Here is a 19,974-nt window from a genome sequence, read left to right on the forward strand (position 1 = left end):
CCATCTATGAAGATTATTTGCATGGCTATTATAAAGCAATTGATGAATATGTCACCTTATGTACTTACATACGTAACTCATGTAACTCATTGTTACATAACTGAAATTAGACAAGTAATACTTATTAAAGCCAATCTTTTCCTAACTACACCCAAGGAGTGTTTGTGACTAAATTTTGAAAGTCTACCTCGTTATTGGATATTTCTTATTACCAACTTGACTGCAGAGCCCTGCCGTGCAAAACTGATGCTTAAAGGACAAGCCATTTTTTTCTTCCCAGGTCAGTGAAGTCATGATGTGCCCTACTCTGACTCTAATTGGCTAGTACCTGCTGCTTTTGTTGGTTTGGGTTGGTTATGAGCGTGGCTGGTTAGGGTTAGGGTAGGAGTATCACCAATCAGAGGCAGAGTATGGCAGGTCATTCCTTCGTCATCCTGGGAAAAATATATCTAAAGGGGTAGTTACAGCATCGTAGTTTGAAGCAGAGCGCCACTGACCATGCTGTTGTATTTGACAAGCTGGAACATAATGTCTGTCTGGATGCGTATTGTAAAGTTGCAACTGATGTTTACAATACTTTCAATAAAGGGTAATAAATACTGTGTAGTGCATCTGAACACATTATTTGGATGGCCATTATACAGTTCCAGCTGATGCTTGTAATACTTTGTAAATGGATAATAAACACTGTGTAGTGCATCTGCAAAAAAATACTTGGGTGTCCAGTGAAAAGTTGCAACTGATATTTATACAATTTAAAAACTGGGCAATAAATACTGTCTAAACATCTCTAAACATTAACTGAATGAACATTATAAAGTTGCAACTGACGTTTTTGAATGGCCTAAACCATGGCTTAAGCATTATTTTAATGTCTATTAACAGTAGAATAGCTGGTAACTTCAGTTTAACTAACGATGACTTTGCTTTTTTTTTACCAATGATGGTTATTATAAAGTGAAAAAAAAAATCCACATGACTGTAGATTCATGCTGCAGAAATGGACAAAAGGGGGATAAACTGGTGTAAACTGAACAGGTGGGAGGATCGTGTTCAGCTCTTCCCTCCACTGCGTCCCTGCTCTCCGCACACACATCACCACATGAAAACCACATGGAGGAGTCTCTGCGGTGAAGCTGTCACACCTCAGAAAAACAACAACACAGGGGCATCTTATCTCCAACACCACCGCCGCTGTTTCTGACACTCAGCTGCTTCTCTCTGAAGATTCACGCAGCTGTTTACAGCGTGTTTTGGGCGACGTTTCCTCAGCAGCAGCTTTCGCGGTTTCTCTCCTCTCTGCCTGCCTGTGCAGCCTGTAATGACTGAAAGAGGAATGCTGCTGCTTTTATATAGGCCTCTAAAAATAACTCACCCCTCACTGCCATGTAAGGCCGGACTGACAGCCCCCTGCAGCCAATGGCGTCTCCGTTTCTCTGAACGCTCCGCCCACTCCCTCAGTCTCAGCGCCTCCTTAATTGGACGTCAGTGACATCATCAACCCTATTTACCTTATTAGGTCACGCATGAAATTGATTGGCAGGTGGCTCCTCCCCTGCCTCCCTCCCCTCTCACGCCGGTCGCCTGGATTGCAGCGGGGTCCAGTCTGCTGCTGCTGGAGGAGCAAACCTGGCAACCTGGCACTTCGTACGGAGCCCGACTGGCAATCTGGCAATGCGGAAATAGATCTGGCACCCCCGAGCTCCGGACTGAGGAGAGAGGCGTGACAGAGCGAGCAGAGAGAAGAGGGGATTGCACTGACAAAGATAAAATAATCAACTCTTTCTTTCCTGTTTTTCTTTTTTTAATTAAAGTGCTCAGGTGCGCTCATCTGCACCAGATTTTTTCCAGCATTTGTTTGTTTTTTTCTCATTTGACAAGTCTGAGAAGAGGAAAGAAGATTTTTATCGTTTGGATTCCGGACTTCTTTACTGAGTTTTCCTGTTTTTTTGCATCAAGCATGGATGTGTTGGCGAATTACAGTATTTTCCAGGAACTCCAACTCGTTCATGACACTGGTTATTTCTCTGCGATGCCTTCCCTGGAGGAGAACTGGCAGCAGGTCAGAGATGATGCGTTGTCTCTCTCTTTTCCGGGAAACTGAAGGGGTTAGAAACTGGGATAAAATATGTATATATTTGTGCGCTGCTTGGTGTTTTCTGTGTTTGGGCTGGTTTGCATCAGTAGAGCGCTCCGGAGCGGCAGCAGCAGCCCCGTGTAGTTGCGTCTTTTTTTTTTTTTTTTTTTTTCTTTTTTTTTTTTCGCTCACATGGCGCACGGCGAGGTCCGCTGACAGGAGAAAACACACACACACACACACACACACACACACACACACACACACACACGTAGGGGGAGTGGGTAGAGAAGGGAGAGGATACAGACTGAGCTTTACGCACTAATGGCACTAATGGCACTAACAGCGTTTTAAAAACACTCCAACCATCTTTATATTTACGCACACACCCCTTACTACAGACGAATGGACCCTTAAATTTATCTTAGCCATAGTTAAGGGTTAATTAAAGCCCTTAAGCATTAATGTTAAAGCAGCAGCATGACGCTGTTGTCCTGCTAAATCCTTCATGGTGATATTCAGATTTTAAGTAAAACCTAAAAGGTTTTTAAACGCAGCTGGAAAAAAAACTAAAACGCAGATGGTCAAGCTGAAAATCATGCTTTTCCTTAAGGATGGGACAGATAAGGCTTCACTTTAGTCTTTTAAGAGTTGATTTTGACTTAGTTATCCCGTGCATATTTTCCTTATTAGTATTCAGAAATATTGCTAGATAAAACTGTAAAATGCAGGTGATAAAGTGGAAATATTCTTTAAAGATTGACGTTTTGGATATAAGAGGTTTGTGACATACTTTAGTCTGCTCAGGGTAAAATTCGGCTGCCTTACTTTTTACTTATCCCATGCACATTTCCCTTATTAGTGATAAGAAATACTGTTGGATAAAACTCTAAAATGCATGTGGTCAAGCTGAAAATGTTCCTTAAAGGTTGAAGTTTTGGATATAAGAGTTTAATGGTTTCACTTTGATCTGTTAAGGATCAAATTCAACCATTTTACTTCTCGCTTATCCCATGCTTATTCCCCTTATTAGGGTTAAGAATAAGAATACTGTTGGATAAAATGTAAAATGTAGGTAAAATGCAAGCTGAACATGTTTCTTTTCTTTAAGGATAGGATAGATAAGAGGTTGTGGGCTTCACCTTGGTCTGTTAAGAAGCAAATTCAACTCTTTTCCAAGTAAGTTATCCCATGCATATTTCTCTTATTAGTAATACAAAACACTGTTGGCTAAAATACAAGTGGACAATCTGATAGTGCTGTTTTTGTCTTGTAGCTTTCCTTTAAATTTTAAGCTCTAAAGATGAGAGGGTTTTTTTACCAGGCAGAGACAGGGCTCCACGTTTATTTGATGAGTATCACATTAAGCTGTTTTACCCCTTTCAGTTGGGTTACTAGATATATATTTTACCTAATGGGATAATGAAAAGTTAAGGCAGCTGTAGGGTTAAAAATAACTGATTTTCTTCAACTTTCCATCAAAGTGTGAATGTTTTTTGTCCTGTTATCTTGAATGAAGGGAACTTTATGCCGTTACTTTTTTAAAATAACTAATCTGATCGATAGACTGGTCTGTCAGCCTGATATCTTTGAATAATCACACACACACACACTCACACACATGAAGATGGACACATGCCTAATAGCTAGTGACTTGTCCTTAAATAATATATCCACATCTGCCACTGTTTGTTTGCAGATAATCCTGTTGAATTATGCATCATCACCCACTATAGAACATTTAGACTCTGCATGAGAGCCCACAGACTGTCTCATAACCTTTATCTGAGATGTAAATCTTTACTGTACACACATTTAAATTGATTGAGGGGAAGTTATGACTTTATTTAAATATAATATGTCTGGTGAGAGAAAAATATTGAAATTGCCCTTTTTCTGTAATCACAAATATAGTAAAGGCCTCAAAATCTGAATAAGGATATAAAGCAGTTGTAGACTCAAAATATTATATAGTACATTGTATATGGTGTGTTTTAAGAGGAGAATTTAATAATAGGGAACCAGGGGACACCAATATTTTCCCTCAAGTTTCCCTTGAACTTGAGAAATGGAAGCTGTTAATTGGAAGCCATCTTCAGCCTTGTGTGTGAGTGTGTGTTGTAGTGTGTTGCCACCTGCTATTTAATGTTCAGTAAACCTATACACCCAAATCTCCCAAAGCACCCCTGCACAGGATGACATCTACTTCAACAGTTGTTGGACCATGTGTGTTTATATAGTCCTGAATGAAGCCCAGGCTACATTTATCCTTCCTGACTGTCATACTGACACAAATTCATACTGCCTCGTCCTATTTTTAGTCCAAACAGCACATAGTTTCATCCCCTGTAACCTATTTTTTCCGTCTATAAGCATATTGTTAATTGATCGAGAGGTTCATAGAGTTTCAGGTTTTGATGTCATGTCTCATTTTCCACAGAATGGCTGGAAAAGCTGCTTAAATCGGTTCTTTGAGACAGGAATGTAGATGTGGGGGAAAGTAATTCCACTCAGTTTATCTGCACTTTTATTTGCAGAAAAAATTGACATAGCCTAACAAAATACTGTTTAACTAAACATGAGAGTGTTGCATCATTTGAAATTTGACAGCTATGCTCACAATACTTCAAAAGTGAATGAACTATGAATGCCTAAAATGACAAGTTGGATCTCTTCAAGTTTTTGTTTATGTGGATCCCAATAAAGGTTCATTTATGCTAAATGTTATATACGAATATGGAGATGGACGGTGCCTTTTGTCAATACTCAGTGCTCATTTCGTACATATTCTGCACATTTTCTGAAAGTTTACAGACTTTAAAAACATGAATGTATTAATAATGACATTTATTGTCACTTATTCAGTGAAAAGAAACCTCCGTCCACATGTCGCGATGTATTTAATGTCTGCACTGACCACCGGCACTTTTACATCTTTCTTAAGACCTCAGCTTCCTCCAGCATCGCCATGTTTGTTGTCGTCAGAAACTTTTGACTCTTCTTCTTAAGGATAACATAAAGGATGCGCAGACGGATGTTGGACAGCGATATTGTGTATTTTCATACATAAAGGTGCATAAATTAGCAGTTGCTACCTTATCAACAATAGTGGCAATGAAAGGTACTGGGGTAATTGAAAGTTGTCTTCTTTAAGGGGCACTCTGCATGTCCAGTATAGAGACTGGTCCAAGACAGGTGTAGCCTCAATGCTTAAAACAGGGGAAACTGCTAGCTGAACTGTAGCCTATAAAATTTCCCATCCAATCAAATGACTGCATGGAGTTACTCATAGTGACAAACCCGCAGACAATTATCACCAACTTTGAAGCTTCTCGGCCTCTTTTAGCCTGCAGTTTTGGTTTTACGAGACATCGAGGCCACTGTATGGTACAGTGTCAGTGTTTCCAGCAGCAGCAGGCAGCTGTTTCCAGCAAATAAGCTGTGATAACCCACTGTACATACCTGCCAGCACCAAACAACAGGCAGACACAGTTAATGACAAGCTGGTGAAGAAAGTGGAGTATCCAGCAGCCAAAGAGACAGATGTTTTTGTTAGGAGTTGTCGGACCAAAGCAGAGCGATTTAGAGAGTGAATGCTAACGTTGCTTCAGGGCTGCTGGATGTGAAAGAGCTATAACCATTTACAAAGACATAGTTTGTCAAGATGTCTGTCTGTCTGCTTGATATGGGGTTCTTTCAGGGGTGGATTTAGAGATTTTGGGGCCTGAGGCACAGCCATGTGGCCTTCTACATCCCATGTGCCCCCCCCCTTTTCAATTCTTGAATAAACAATAATTCATAAAATAAACTTTTATTTATGGTGGAGTGCAGTGGATGAATTGAAGAGTCTCAGGAAAGAAGCTATTCTGAAGTCAGAGTTGTATCCTCCCACTTTTCTCCTTTTTTTTTTTTTAGCAGCTCAGGGTAGCTTTACTTCATTTTTCAACTGACTGTACACCACACCAAGTCATTTGTTTAGATGAGCTGGCTACTGTCTTCCTGACTCATTTCTGCAAATGCTCAGTGAGATTGTGGACTCATCCAAGTTTGTGGGGAGACTCTGAGACGCTGATTAATGAAACTTCTTTTGGTAGAAGCTAGCAGTTTCCACCTGCTTCCAGTCTCTGTGCTAAGCTAGGCTAACAACATCCTGGATCTCATCTCTGTATTGAACAAACAGTGATGAAACTGACAGCAATTCTCTCATTTGACCCCAAGTACAACATCAAACCAGCACCGAAACATGGCATAAGACTATTTAAATGTTAGTACTTTGTGGACGTATCTCATCATGTTTGTGAATGTAGCTTTTAAGGAAACATCTCAGTATCACTCATACAAAATACTATGTGTGTTTTCATACTCTCCAAAGAGAGCCCTTTTTGATGTAAGTTCAGTTTTGTGGATTTTGGAGTGGAAATTATCGGACTATAGTGGATAAAAAGCCAAAACTGAAAGGAAAAGATGTGTTTTCTCAAATTTATCTGCACTATACTGGGGGCAGTCGCAGAGAGGGACAAACACACACACACTGTGAACAGGCACACCCACATTTTTTCCACTCTTGTTCTTTCTGTCTCCCTCTATCCCCTCATTCACTCCATCACACACACACACACACACACACACACACACATGCTCGGCTGGCATGCACTAATGGAAAGCTATGGTCTGGCAGGACTCATCCCGCCACTTTCGACAGTAATTGGCCGTTTGCTGTCAGACGGACAGAGAAACACACACACACACGCATACACGCATACACACGCACACTCACACTCACACTCACAAACAAACAACCAGATTTGTGTGTGTCATTTATCTTGCCAGTGTGTCCCTGCATCGTGCTCCTGGTCTTTGTTTCCTTGTACAGGCTTCTTTTATCAGCTGCTTTGCATCATGGCTAAACATGTGGAAAACACACACACACAAACCACACAGCACGCACACACACACTCTATCTCTCGCCTGTCTGTCAGCCTTGTTGCCTCTGACAGTACGGGCCCATGTTCTGCATATAATTGCTGCATCTCTGCAGGTTTGGAATGATGTGATGGGCTTTAGGGATTTGTGTGTGTGTGTGTGTGTGTGTGTGTGTGTGTGTGTGTATGTGTGTGGAGTGTCCAAGGATAAAATGGCAAACCCAGACTTCCCAATTAGATATAATCCATTTAGTTCAAAGCAGAGCCCTGCCAAAGTCTGATGGGAAAAATAAGAGTGAGTGGAAACAAAGGGATGATGGGGGTTAAAACTGAAACAGAAGTGGTTGTCATATGGTTGTCTGCATGTACAGAGTAAATGGACACTGCATGCAGGTAACCAGCCTCATTTAGAAGCCCAGCAGTGCTTTAAACTGGCTCATTCTCTCACTGACTCTGTCTCATCGTGTCTCGTAATTTATGTACTCCGTGTGTCTGTAGTTCTTTTCAAGCTGATTGATTTATTTGCTGCGGTGTCGTTACAGGGCTATGCTATACCAACCAGCCCTGTGTTACTGATATACAGTGTCTCCATTAGGCTTGGCAAGCCTGCAGCCTATACAGCCCTGCATCTTTCTACAGAGTACATTCTGTCAGTATTGTACCTGCTGTGGTTAATGATCGCACAAACCCGACCATTGCTGAATCATTCAAGAACACAAGAAACACAACAAAGATTTATTTTCTCTTCTACACCTGCTCTTACATTTTATAAGTTTGGTGTGTTTTCTGTACATAAAGTGGGTTTTTGTTTGGTTTGCTTTGTTTTTGCACCACTATTTAAAAGACCCAGTCCTACTTGCACTAATAAATGAACAAAGAAGTTGATCATAACAGCAATAACATACTGGTTAGACGGTGCAGCTTCTCATGTACCATGTATCATATACAGTGTGTTAACCAAACAACTAAACTATCTTCACTGCTCTCAAAAATGTAGTTTGTTAACTACTAAACCTAAACTAAAACTACTTTAAAGAAGTAGTTCAACCAAACTGCATTATGGGAAATTATCACAATCTGAGTCAGTCTTGGGAGGTGCAACTGAACTGACTCTGAGTAAAGTGTAGGTGTGTTTGATTTAGTGAAGGTCAGGCCAGTTGTCATGTAGGCAGGAGAAGGATGTGCTTTAAAGAGAGGATATGGAGCAACTGTTGAGGTAGAATCAGGATAAATTTCTAAAATCATAGTATTTGGTCAAAAACTATTGGTGGTCAAATAGCATTGTGATTAATTGTGATTGTGATTAAATTACTAGTGATTTTAAAGAAGAACCGATACATCAGTACCAGCTGCAGCAGAGTTTCACTTGATAGGAACATACTTTGACTGTGGTTGGAAGTAAATTACCTCAGATGCTGTTGTGGCTAACAAACAGTTCTGTTAAGTTTACTTAGGTGAGGTTTCTTGTTGTCAGATTATAGCCTTGTTCTATTTATTTTCAACAAAAATCTAAAATTTTATGCCCTCATATTTTAAAGCCGTTGTATTGAAGTTGACAATCCATGACAATCATGGCCAATGAGCTGTGCCATTGTACCATATTATATGGCCAAAAACTACTTCACTATGACTATGTACTTTGTAATTAAACACCTAAACTACATGACTCATTATATTTTAAACGCTACTGAGATTTGAATGTAGTTGAGTCACGACCTTACTACTACAAACTGCGAAGTAGTAATTAAATTCCATGCAGTTAACTTCACCTCAACACTGACCATGTCCATTGTTTCCACTTCCTCTCTTTTCTATGGTAACCTGTTAACCTACTGTGAGGACCAGTGCATGAACTGGGTTTTCTCTGTCTCTCTTTCTCTCTCTATTTCTCCCTGTGGCTTGAGGCTGGCCCTGGGAAGTTTGACAAGATAATGAATTGCCATGCATGCTGCAGTTTTTCACATTTCACAGCCCAGTAACTCTGTATGTAGGGATAGAGGAAAGGATGGAGGGGACGGGGGGGCGGGCGGGATGATAAGTGGAGGAAAGGATGAGAGAGAAAGAAAACACCAGCAGACACAATACATGAGGTGAGATGAATAAATGCAGGTGAAAGTTAGACCTTTTTTCCATATTTATTCACTCCACCTTCTCTTTGTCTCCCTCACCATCCATCCCGTGTTACCACAGACATGCATACAGACACGCACACACACAGAGTTATGTAATTGTCTGTGGTGCACAGCTGCTTCCTCATAGTCGCAGCAGACAAAAAAAGAGGAAGACGACGGAAAAAAATAAAAGAATGAGAGAAAGGGGGGAAAGAGACAACGGAATAGTGAGAGAGTGGCACAGAGAAGGACAGAAAGAGATGAAGAGAAGAAGGAATGTAGCCACTGATTATGCAATAACTAATCCAAATGTCAGAAAATTCTGACATCAACAAGAACTTTTACTACTTCTATTACTTCAGTTATTGTGTACCAGTGTTACAACATTGTACTGTTGAAACAATAAAATTATTAATTAACCAGTTTATTAAAAGAGAATGAATGAAAACATTTAATTAATCATTTGTATAACTTACTTTGTAAATACTGCAATATGCTGGTTCCATCTTTTTAAATGCAGTAAATTAGCTTCTGTCCTCATTTAAACTTAATGCCTTTGTCCTTGTTGTTCAGTAAACAAGTTTTGAACCCATTTTTAGGTGTACAGTTTACCAAGCAGAACTCAGGAGTTTCTGGTCTACACTCCTGTGTTCTGGGAGGAAAAATTACTGGTATTACTCATAGAGTTTGGTTGGTTTGGAGAGAGCGGTAATTGGCTGATATAACAACAGTCTAGGACTCCGTCTCTGTCTGAAAAGGCTCACTACTACTTCTTAGGTGGACCTCTTTGAAATGGCTTAAGTATTTTTTGCTGCCTGTCCACTGCAGTACATTGCTTAGCTCCCATGCTGGTACTCCTCTGTGCTTTTGCAAACTGGGGGCGTACCGACCAGCATCTACTGTAAGTAATAAACTGACTATTGATAAGTAGCTCATGCCTCAACCTCACATTAAATAATCTAAACTATTCCTTTAATCTATTAATAACAAGTGAAACTGAATTGCTCTTTAGTTGAATCAATCCGATATCAGATTTTATCTGGATGTAACTGCCCGCAGTGATGTTTTTTCTGCCATTTTTCCCTCTAGTTTGGTGACACTGTTCTTATATAGCTGTCAGAAATTACTCACATCAACAAGTTTGAATTACACCTAGGAGAATGACATGATTTTACCACTCAGCTGCTTGTAATTGCACTCACAACTCAAGTCAGCCTCTATGTGTCAGCCCTGTGATTGACTGGCAACCTGTCCAGGGTGACCTGCCTCTTGCCCACTGCATGCTGGGACTGACTGCAGGCTTCTGTGACCCTGAACAGGACAAGTGTTACAGAAAATGGATGGATGGAAGTCTACAATATGACTTCTAAACATGTAATTATGAATCACTATATCATGACTCAGTCATAACTAGGAAATACTTCCATTTGCCTTTTCTAAATATATGTGGCCTAGTGACACCCATAAAACAGAGAGAAAACATTTGAAGCTGCAAAAGGAGTCTGATCTGTAAAAACAGAAGATGTACTTCTTCATTTCTTGCAGTGTGGAGACTCGTGCCAATATTTTCCTCGATATGAGCCACTCTAATCACTGCATTCATTCATTTTCTTTTTTATCATTCTCCCAAACACCACACAGTTATTGTCTATTCCTCATAATTTGAAATCACTCGAGTCGAACACACGCACGCACTCGTCCGCGAACCCATAATTCAGTAAGTGAATAAGACATTCAGTCTACGGTGGCAGAGATTAGATAAGAAAGTGAGCAGTCAGACTGCCGCGGCAGGAAAGCAGAACAAATGAACTGCACTCGTGATGGAGAGAGCTTATACTGTGAAAGCCATAGCCCTGATCTTTCAAGATGAGTGGTTTTCTATGGAGGGCAACTCTCCAGCACTATTCACCATGGAGCCCGATTACTACAGTTTACAAGGAGATTTACCCATTCATCTCTTCATGCTTCATGCACACTGTGGATATCAACTATTGTGTAGTGAATCATCCTATTGTACATCATGTGTCGCATACACATATTGATTTGGTTCACATTTTTATTGAAGGAAAGGTTTAACGTTGTAGGAAACGTGCTTGTTTGCTGTATTACATGCTGTCAGATGGGAAAACTGATATCAGTTAGGTCTCTTTGGCTTTGGTAGAGGAAGGTGTTTATTCTTAGCAAAGACTGCAACCAGGGGAAAACTGCTGTCTCAGCTCGAACAAAAGTGAAGCTTCCAACAGTTGCAGAGATCTCTGATTTACATGTTGCATCCTCTGAGATAGCGGCTTAATTAAGCACCTGTTGATTCAGAGTTAAAATCAGATAGTTTTGTTGCTAATAATATGCTCGGTAAGATGCCATAGTGTTTTGAACAGGTGAACACCTGAGAGTCATCTGCATATTGCATCAAGCTAAGACTAGCTATTACAAGCAAAAGGCTCAGTGACAGCAGCACTTCTGACCAAAATCTGTTTCAGCAAAATGCTGCAAAAAGTATATCTTTGGGAAGCTTTCGACTTTGAACTAAGATAACTAAGATATTAAGATATTGACAAAAGATAGCCTCGAACAAAATTCTGACAGTGTCAGAAACTTAAACCTACGTTTACTCACCTACCCAAATGCACGGACATACGTTTATGTATGATATTTTTACTTAAGATACTACAAGTAAGTTACATTACCTCAACCTCCCTTTGCACAATTGAGCTACCAAGTTGGTTTCTTTCCCTCGCTATGGCTACATCCACATATTCCTCCTTCTGTTCTTTATTTTTTTTTTCATACGTACGAATGCTACTAATGCAAAGGCTCAATTCTTACTCACCTTCATTGTTTACCACTATAGCAGCGCAGATGGATGATGTATGCTGATAACATTTCCTTGGCCCTAAACTAATTATGTAATTCCAATGATATCTGAGAATGCAAGTAGTCACTACATCACCATGTTTTCATCACCATATATAATGTGTAGATGCACAAACTTGTGTGATCAGTCACTTAAAGAAGTCAACTTTCAAAAACTGCTTGTTAATGCACCATTTTAGCCCTTTTACATTTATTTAAATTCCAGACTACTTATAAATTCTATATCAAAGAAGCAGTGGACTGCAGACCCAAATAATTGTAGTTTTAAGGATTATAGGAAAGGGTTTTTGACTGAATCAAATTTTCTCTACAGATCCTATGAGGCTGAATCTCCACAGTATTGATATATGAATGTATAATGAATCTTCAGTAGGTATTTCTTTATTTATAACTCCTCGATTTTCTCAGATGAGAGTGGGCTTGATGGTCAAATATACTTGTATTTGGGAAGTTATTTCAAAATAGAACAGCAGAGAGTGTTTGATTTTGTTCTTTTTTATTAAGAGAAACCCTCTTGGTGCTCGCAGGCTGACCTGTGTTGACACACACACACACGCACACACTCACACACACACACACACAGGTGCGTTGTGTGTGTTTTTGTCTCTACATCCTGCTGAGCCAGTGTTTGCAGACCGATTGGCTCAGGGATAAAGCCCTGTGACCTGGCATCCATCCAACCCTCCCATTCTCTACTCACCCAGCGCTCTCCCTGTCTTTCTTTTCTTCTCTCCCTCCTCCTCCACCTCCTCCTCCTCCTCCTCCTTCCCCCCTCTGCCCCCTGTTCTCTCCCCAACATCCTTTTGTTTATGCACATTTTGACTTTGCTCATAAAAAAACAAAAACTGAATGGAAAGGATAGGAATTTGGGAAAAAGCATAAATATGGCAAGAAACGTTTGCTCTGGTCTGAGGTGGAAAAGTTGATGTGTCAGCAAAGGGAAGATGCAGTAAAGGCTGATGGAAACACATTTTCCAAATAAACAATGACATTGTAGGACCTGCTTCCTCTTCTTTTTCTTCGTCCTCTCCTCCTTTATTACTGCCAAGGAGGAAAGCTGTCAGAATTCCCAAAAAAGATAGAATGAAAAAGGGAGGCTGACAAAATCACAGTGCGTTTGGCCAGAGGGGACAAAAGAATTCATGACAATAAGATAAATAATAGCCGCATTGATGATGATCAGCTCTAGTTAGTGAACTTTCATATTCATATTGTACTTTGCAGACCTCTGTGAATTTGTTTAATATCTGCACACCTGGTTGGAAATACACCTTTTGCCTGTTTCTTTAGTTTGTAGCTCCTGTGCTGAACCAACAGCCACCAGGGCACTCACATGTACTCTGTGTGTGCGCCCGCGTCTGTTTGTGTGTGTTTGTGTTTGTGTGTGTGTGTGTGTGTGTGTGTGTGTGTGCCTGTGTGTTTTGGTAATGACATCATTCATAGTGTGCAGAGGATGTTGACAGTGGCAGAGGACGTGAGTGAGTATCCGTGTGTGTGTGTGTGCGTGTGTGTGTGCTAGCTTGACAAAGCCTACAGTTGGCAGATCACCATCCAGGACACACACACACACACACATACACACACACACACACACACACACACACACACACACACACTGCTGGACTAGTGTGTAACATTAGACCTCGCTTAGTTTCTCAGTTTTGCTGTTAGGCTGATCTAAAGTAAATCAGACAGCTACACACAAGTCACCTTTGTACCTTTTTTGTTTTTTGTATATTGCCACTGTTTCCCTTATCCTTAATTTTTCCCAGGAAAATACCATTGTAACTGACACTGTACTTGTGCCAGACTTGTGCCTCCTGAAATTGTTTCGAAAGGCACAGTTTTTTCTGTGCTGGAGTAAACAGAGCTGAGCAGTTTGGCCCTGCTTTTAACCCATTAATGTCTACAGAGGAATTTTATCATTTCCCTTACAGCATTTGAAGTACTACCTGAGTCAAAGTAGGTTTTTCTTACTATTCTTTTTAAAAGTATTAGTCACAAAAGATCATATAGGAACCTGTAGTTCCACCACAAAGGATAAAATGAGTAACCTCATGTTATTAACAACCAAATATAGTATGATACAGAAGTGATGGTATCTCAAAAACTACAGGTTATAACAATTGGCATCATTGATCTCAAAACAACTTCAATTCATTCACCACATGAACTCTAAGGTATCAGTAATTTCAGGTTTAGTGTGAGTGTAGTGTAATTTGCCCAAAATTCTTATCACTTTAGTCGTACTCGGTCAAATGTTTTTGAAAATGAGTGATTATGTGGAACAAAGATGTCTATATGACATCATATGTTGGGAGATATGGGTGAAATCAATATCTTAAGATTACTATAATAAGAATATTTTTTCCAACATCTGTATAAATCACGATTTGACAAATGTATGTAAGATTGGTTCACCGTTACTGTAAGCTTTAGATCAGACAAAGCAAACCCTTCAACTCATTTTGCAACTTTATGAAATAATTCATTTAGAACATAAACTGATGACACCGTATAATAATGTCATCACAGCAGAGACCTCTAAATGTCAACATGCAGTAATTTTGAACTATGGCCAGACCCTTCAGAGCCACAGTCAAAGTCTATCTGTATGAAACCAGCACCTGCTTAAGAGTTTCATCAGGGATGTCACATTGTTTCAGGGCATTTGAGCATAATACACTGTGTGTGTGTGTGTGTGTCTCTGTGTATGTGTGTGTGTGTGTGTGTGTGTGTGTGTGTGTGTGTCTGTGTGCGTGTGGAGACAAAACAAGAGACAGAGTTGCAGTGAGGACGGAGCGTGCCAGCGTTCCAATGCGCCTTTATGCATGCATGGTTGGTGCATGTGTATGTGTGTGTGTGTGTGTGTGTGTGTGTGTGTGTGTGTGTGTGTGTGTGCAGAGTGGGACACAGTAAATGGGTCATATGCAGTGGAGGAGGATGACCTTGGGAATTTGTCCTGTTTTTCTTCACAAGTCTGCCGACGCAGTTCTTTGTCTCAGAGAGACAGAGGTAGATACAGTGACAGAGAACCGAGAGGGAACAGATAAACCAGATCTCGAACTTACCCAAACTGTTGCCACGAAGTTGGAAGTTGTTCAAAATATCAGTTTATGATATAGCGTTAAGATTTTCCAAAAAGATGGAAGTTTTAGGCCTGCAGTTGCACTAAGGGACTCTATGATGTGTTTATCTGGTGCATAAGGACACTCAAGAAGAAGAAGAATACTGCTAAACATGGATGCAAAAAAATGCTGGCTTTTATGAGGAAAGACATGCATTTTAACATTAGTAGTCCACAACAGTAGTCCACAACCTATCGGTTTGTGGACTACTGTTTTGAAGCCTCGAGTTTGACTTTACGGCCAGTGCCATCTTATTTTTGTGCGATCGGAAGTGACCATATTCGGACAAGAGCATGTTCTACTGCAAATTAGGCAGTGCTTAGTCTTGACTCGTCCATTCAACTGGAAAAAAAATGAAAGAAAATCTCATCCTTTTTCATGTTATAGCTAAACAGCACTAAACTGAAAATACGTTTTTGACAACATTTAAGGCTTAATAGGCAATGAAGTAATAGAGTCTTGATCCATACTTGATCAACACTGTCTTGTCTGAGTGTTGTGAGCCTTGTGTTTTGCACTTGATGGACTCACTGAGAGTGACTTTTCAATCACAGGACAGCCAAGTTCTGAAGCATGCCCTGCTTTATCAGCTATCTTACTCTAAATGGGACCATAATTTACAAAACGAACATCATGCTGTACAGAAGTAGACTCGAAACTAGCAATGGAGACCATAAACTCATTAGTAAACTGTCTACTGAGCTCATAAGCCAAGTGAGAAGTATGATTTTTAGGATCATTTTCTCATAAGAGTATATACTGTACAAGTGGACATCTATTTGAAACCAGTGGAGTTGCCACCCAATGGCAATTAGAAAGAAAGCAGGCTTAAGGCACTTCTGAATTGGTTTCCCTTTTCAGACCTGGAAGCTCTGTTTACTATGCAGTCTAAGAATAAAGGCTCAAAGATGCACAGAGGAGAGTCACACTATATTTGTATTAACAATAACTGTGAAATTGTTGAAACTGAAATATTGATATCACATTAATAATTCACATGATAAAATGGTGTAAATAAATATTCAGGTCCTGCTTAACCGTAACATATGCTCTTAAATCATTTCTGTTGCTTTCAGTTCTTGCTTTGTCTCCCTCTCCCAATCCCCCAGTTCATTTGCTAAAAAGCCAAAACACACAATAAACAAAGTTAAACATAAATTGACTGACAGCATGAGTTTTGTTTTTGTTTTTTCAAATTTGCAAGAAAACTCCACGGGGCAACTTTAATTTGAGCTAAAAAAAAAACAAAAAAAATGATGGAAAGCAAACCCAGTCCAGAAATACACTAAACAATACAGCAGTGTTCACATTCGATCTCAATCAATTTTGTTACATCTCTTTTCACCAGCCGTCTTTGATGTTATTACAATAGTACCTGTTTGAAGTGTTGAACACAAAGGACTCCTCGCACACTTTGTTAAAAAGAGAACTTTGTGCATGTGAGTTTAAAATTCTTGGCATTTTATGGCTGGTGCTTTGTAGCCTTGGTTTTATTGGCTCTCGCTGCCGTCACATCCGCTTTTATGTTTCCTCCAGCTCTCATTGGTCAGATCCACCTGATCTGATCGCTGGATATCAAACGAACATGAAAACAGCTGCAGGGCCACAAATGTTAAATGTCTGAGTCACTAAGTGAATCCACATTATGTCATTACCTCTAATGTGTTTCCTAATGCAGCTTTTAGTGACCTGACTCATTGTTTTGAATGAGACTTTGGAACTAAAATTGTTTTCTGCTTCAAATTTTATAGTATAACTTTTCTATTCACAAATGTCTAAATATATCACCCAATATTGATTCAGACAATCATAATAGTATTAATTGTTTATGTTTGAGTTATGGCTCTCTAGTTGACCATTTTTCAATATTTGTCATAACTGCATGTTATGCAAGTATTTCTAAATCAGGCCAGCTGCATGCTGCTGTATGTGGACAAATGGTTGTGGTGTCTGGCCCAGCAGTGCCATGCCTGCTATACTGGGATATGTGGGTCGTCAGCTATTTTAATCCACAATGTTGCCAGGAATACCTGAGGGAATAGACCAGTGCTGCAGTGTGTGTGTGTGTGTGTGTGTGTGTGTGTGTATAAAAGTGCTCCCGGTCCATATAAGTGTTCACAGACAGGAACAGAGACAAAGTAGAGAAAGACTGTGTGTCTGAGGAAAAGACAGGGAATTAGAAGGTGTGTCAACAATAATTCAAGCTAATTTGAAATGGTTGTTTACGTGTCAAACGGGGTTGTCATTTTCTAAAAGCAAGGAATGGTTAAATCTCTTCTTTCTCCTTTTTTTAAAAGCTGGCAAAAAACAAAGACTGCTAAACTGGATTTTATCTTCATCTCTGTCTCTCTTATTTTGTGTGTCAGAGTGGCTGATCAGTGCAGATGTTGTTATTAACGCACTGTATCTTTCTGTTGTTTTCACTGCCACATGACTGCACAAATATATAGTAGTGATTAAATTGGGGGTGATAAATGCTACCTGCTACCCACAGCTAGTTTCCGGGCTGCTGCTTTGAGACCCAGCTCACTTTTGTATAAATTGCACGTAGTGTAGCATAAAAATAGCAATTATATCAATGATGTATATCAAAGACAACACCTTTATTGTTTGACCAGATGTACTGACATGCAGACTGAACAACTGCAGAGAGAGAAACTTAAAGGGCAGACTCAACACTGAAGTTGATCCATTAAAACAGTCTACTTGTTGACAGGCAGATTCTTTTTTCCTTACTATGCCATCGTCCATTTTTAATTATTTTTTTATTATTATTTGGTTATACTGCTCCATTAATTTAGCTAACAAGTGTTTCTCAGATGAGGTGAATGAGTATCATGAGTAATGTTAGTTAGCAGACAGTGTAATATTTTGTTGGCTTTTTAGCTAGTTAGGCCACCTGGAAAATAATATCAATTCTTCCCATTTTATATACAAAAAAAGAGATGAATCTAGAAAACAATCTGTAGAATAATTCATAATTAAGACAATAATAGCGGTTCCATCCCTATTTTAAATCAGACACATGATGACATGAGACCAGTGTGTCCACAGAGAGTGTAGCTGGGAGCCCAGAGCAAAGACAACATGCATTCATTTTCAGATTTATGCACATTAGTGTGGACATGGCCTCAGTTTCCAGCTGGATGAAAAGCAAACTTCACTTTGATGCCAATTGTAGACACGATGTGTGTGTGTGTGTGTGTGTGTGTGTGTGTGTGTGTGTGTGTGTTTGCGTGTCAGGGGAAGAGGGGAGACATCTGAATTATTTAAGGTTGAACTGCAGGACACAGCAAAGTGGAGAAATAGAGGGTGTTTCTCTTTTACCCCCAAGACAACTTTCCAATGCAGAGAGGGCTTCATCAGGCACACACACACACACACACACACACGCACACACGCACACATGCACACACACACACACACACAAAGAGGCATGCATGAGTCATGTGTCCATCCACTTTGCTTTCCAGCAAGGCCAATGAGATCAGTGGCTTCCTCAAAATACAAAGACCTCTGGAGGTAAAAGACAGAGAGGGAGAGAGAGAGAGAGAGACCCTAGTGTAAAAAAAAAAGGTGTGATGACAGTAGAAGCCTCCCTGGAGTCACGCACACACACACACGCACACAGTCTTGTTCATCTGCCCTTTCGAGGGCTCTCGAGTAAATCTGTCCTTCACATAAACTCGTAGCAGAACTGAAACCTTCAGTAATTCTCTAACATTTTCACTTCATGCTGTTTGTGTGTTTTGTGAATGTAATGCTATTGAAGTTCCATTTATTGTTTTGGTTTCTGAGAATGTGAAGGTTATTTTTCATTTATGAGACAAACCTTTATAGACCGATTCCATACAGGGCTTCACTGAATGGTTTGATAAGTGTGAAAAAGACGTGAATCATGTGTTATGGCCTTCACAGTCACCAGATTTCAAAGCATTTGATCACTACCACCATCATCAAAACCCCATACAAGGTAATTGGGAAGAAACCCTCACACATATGTTTGAATGATCAAAGCATCTTTTCTCTCTTTGGCCTTGATTGAATCATTAAGTCTTGTCAAAGAGCTCTTTAGCAAAGGGATCTTTCCAAGAAATCTACAGACAGATTAGGGCTCGGCGATACATTATCAGATGACCATAATGTCATATTCAAGTTTTCAGTGTTGCTACTGCAGGGTAGTTAAGTTATTTTAGTCAGCGATAAAGTGTGTAGATAACTTCAGGTTGCAGTATAATATTAATTGAAAGGTTGTATTCTGTGTTTGCTGCCACAGAACAGAAATAAAAAGTCTGTTTATGTAGCATTACTACCACGTCTGCTTGTACTCTTCACAGCAGAGTTGACCCAGACAATTGATATATTTAGAAATAGACGACATGAGAGCTCCCCAAACGTGAAGCCAAAGGATCTCGATCACCCCCTGGTGGCTGGCTGCAGTATAGGTCATGAATCCTGCCTTCATTTGTGTTAATTTTTCTGATCAGTTTGGTTTTAATTAATCAATTGATGCTATGAAAACAGGGATTTCATGTCAGGATTGACAGCTGAGCCCTGCTCATGAGTCGGCCAACTGTGTGTGCGTGAAATTGGAAGCGCAGCTCCAACTCTGATCCTTGCTGTGCAGACTCCAGGCTCCAAATGACATCACTAAAGCAAGATGGCAGCACTCATATCCAGGATATTCTGGCTTCAGTTTGGTACAGTGGGAAGAAGTGGAGCTGCGGTCTCCATCTATATTTTTGTCAGTGGTCCAGTATAATTATTATAACTGTTGGGTAGTTTAATCTACAGCAATGCATCATATTCTATAAGAGCATTATATGTTTGCACTATTTAAGAATTTATAGTAGGTTATTTTA

The 19,974-nt window shown here is 39.9% G+C and overlaps 1 protein-coding gene across 1 annotated transcript in view; it reads left to right on the forward strand.

Annotated features, from left to right (window-relative positions):
- Nucleotides 1-1,592: 1,592 nt before the first annotated feature.
- klf7b (Kruppel like factor 7b) overlaps nt 1,593-19,974 on the forward strand; it is an 80,133-nt gene continuing 61,751 nt past the window's right edge. Inside the window, exon 1 of the mRNA XM_084724045.1 lies at nt 1,593-2,062. Within this exon, the coding sequence (XP_084580171.1) occupies nt 1,961-2,062 (102 nt within the window). The 5' untranslated portion in view covers nt 1,593-1,960. The remainder of the gene's footprint in view (nt 2,063-19,974) is intronic.

The sequence above is a fragment of the Lutjanus erythropterus genome, chromosome 8 (genome assembly GCF_056507025.1).
Source record: "Lutjanus erythropterus isolate fLutEry1 chromosome 8, fLutEry1.hap2, whole genome shotgun sequence".
Classification (NCBI taxonomy): domain Eukaryota; kingdom Metazoa; phylum Chordata; class Actinopteri; order Lutjaniformes; family Lutjanidae; genus Lutjanus; species Lutjanus erythropterus.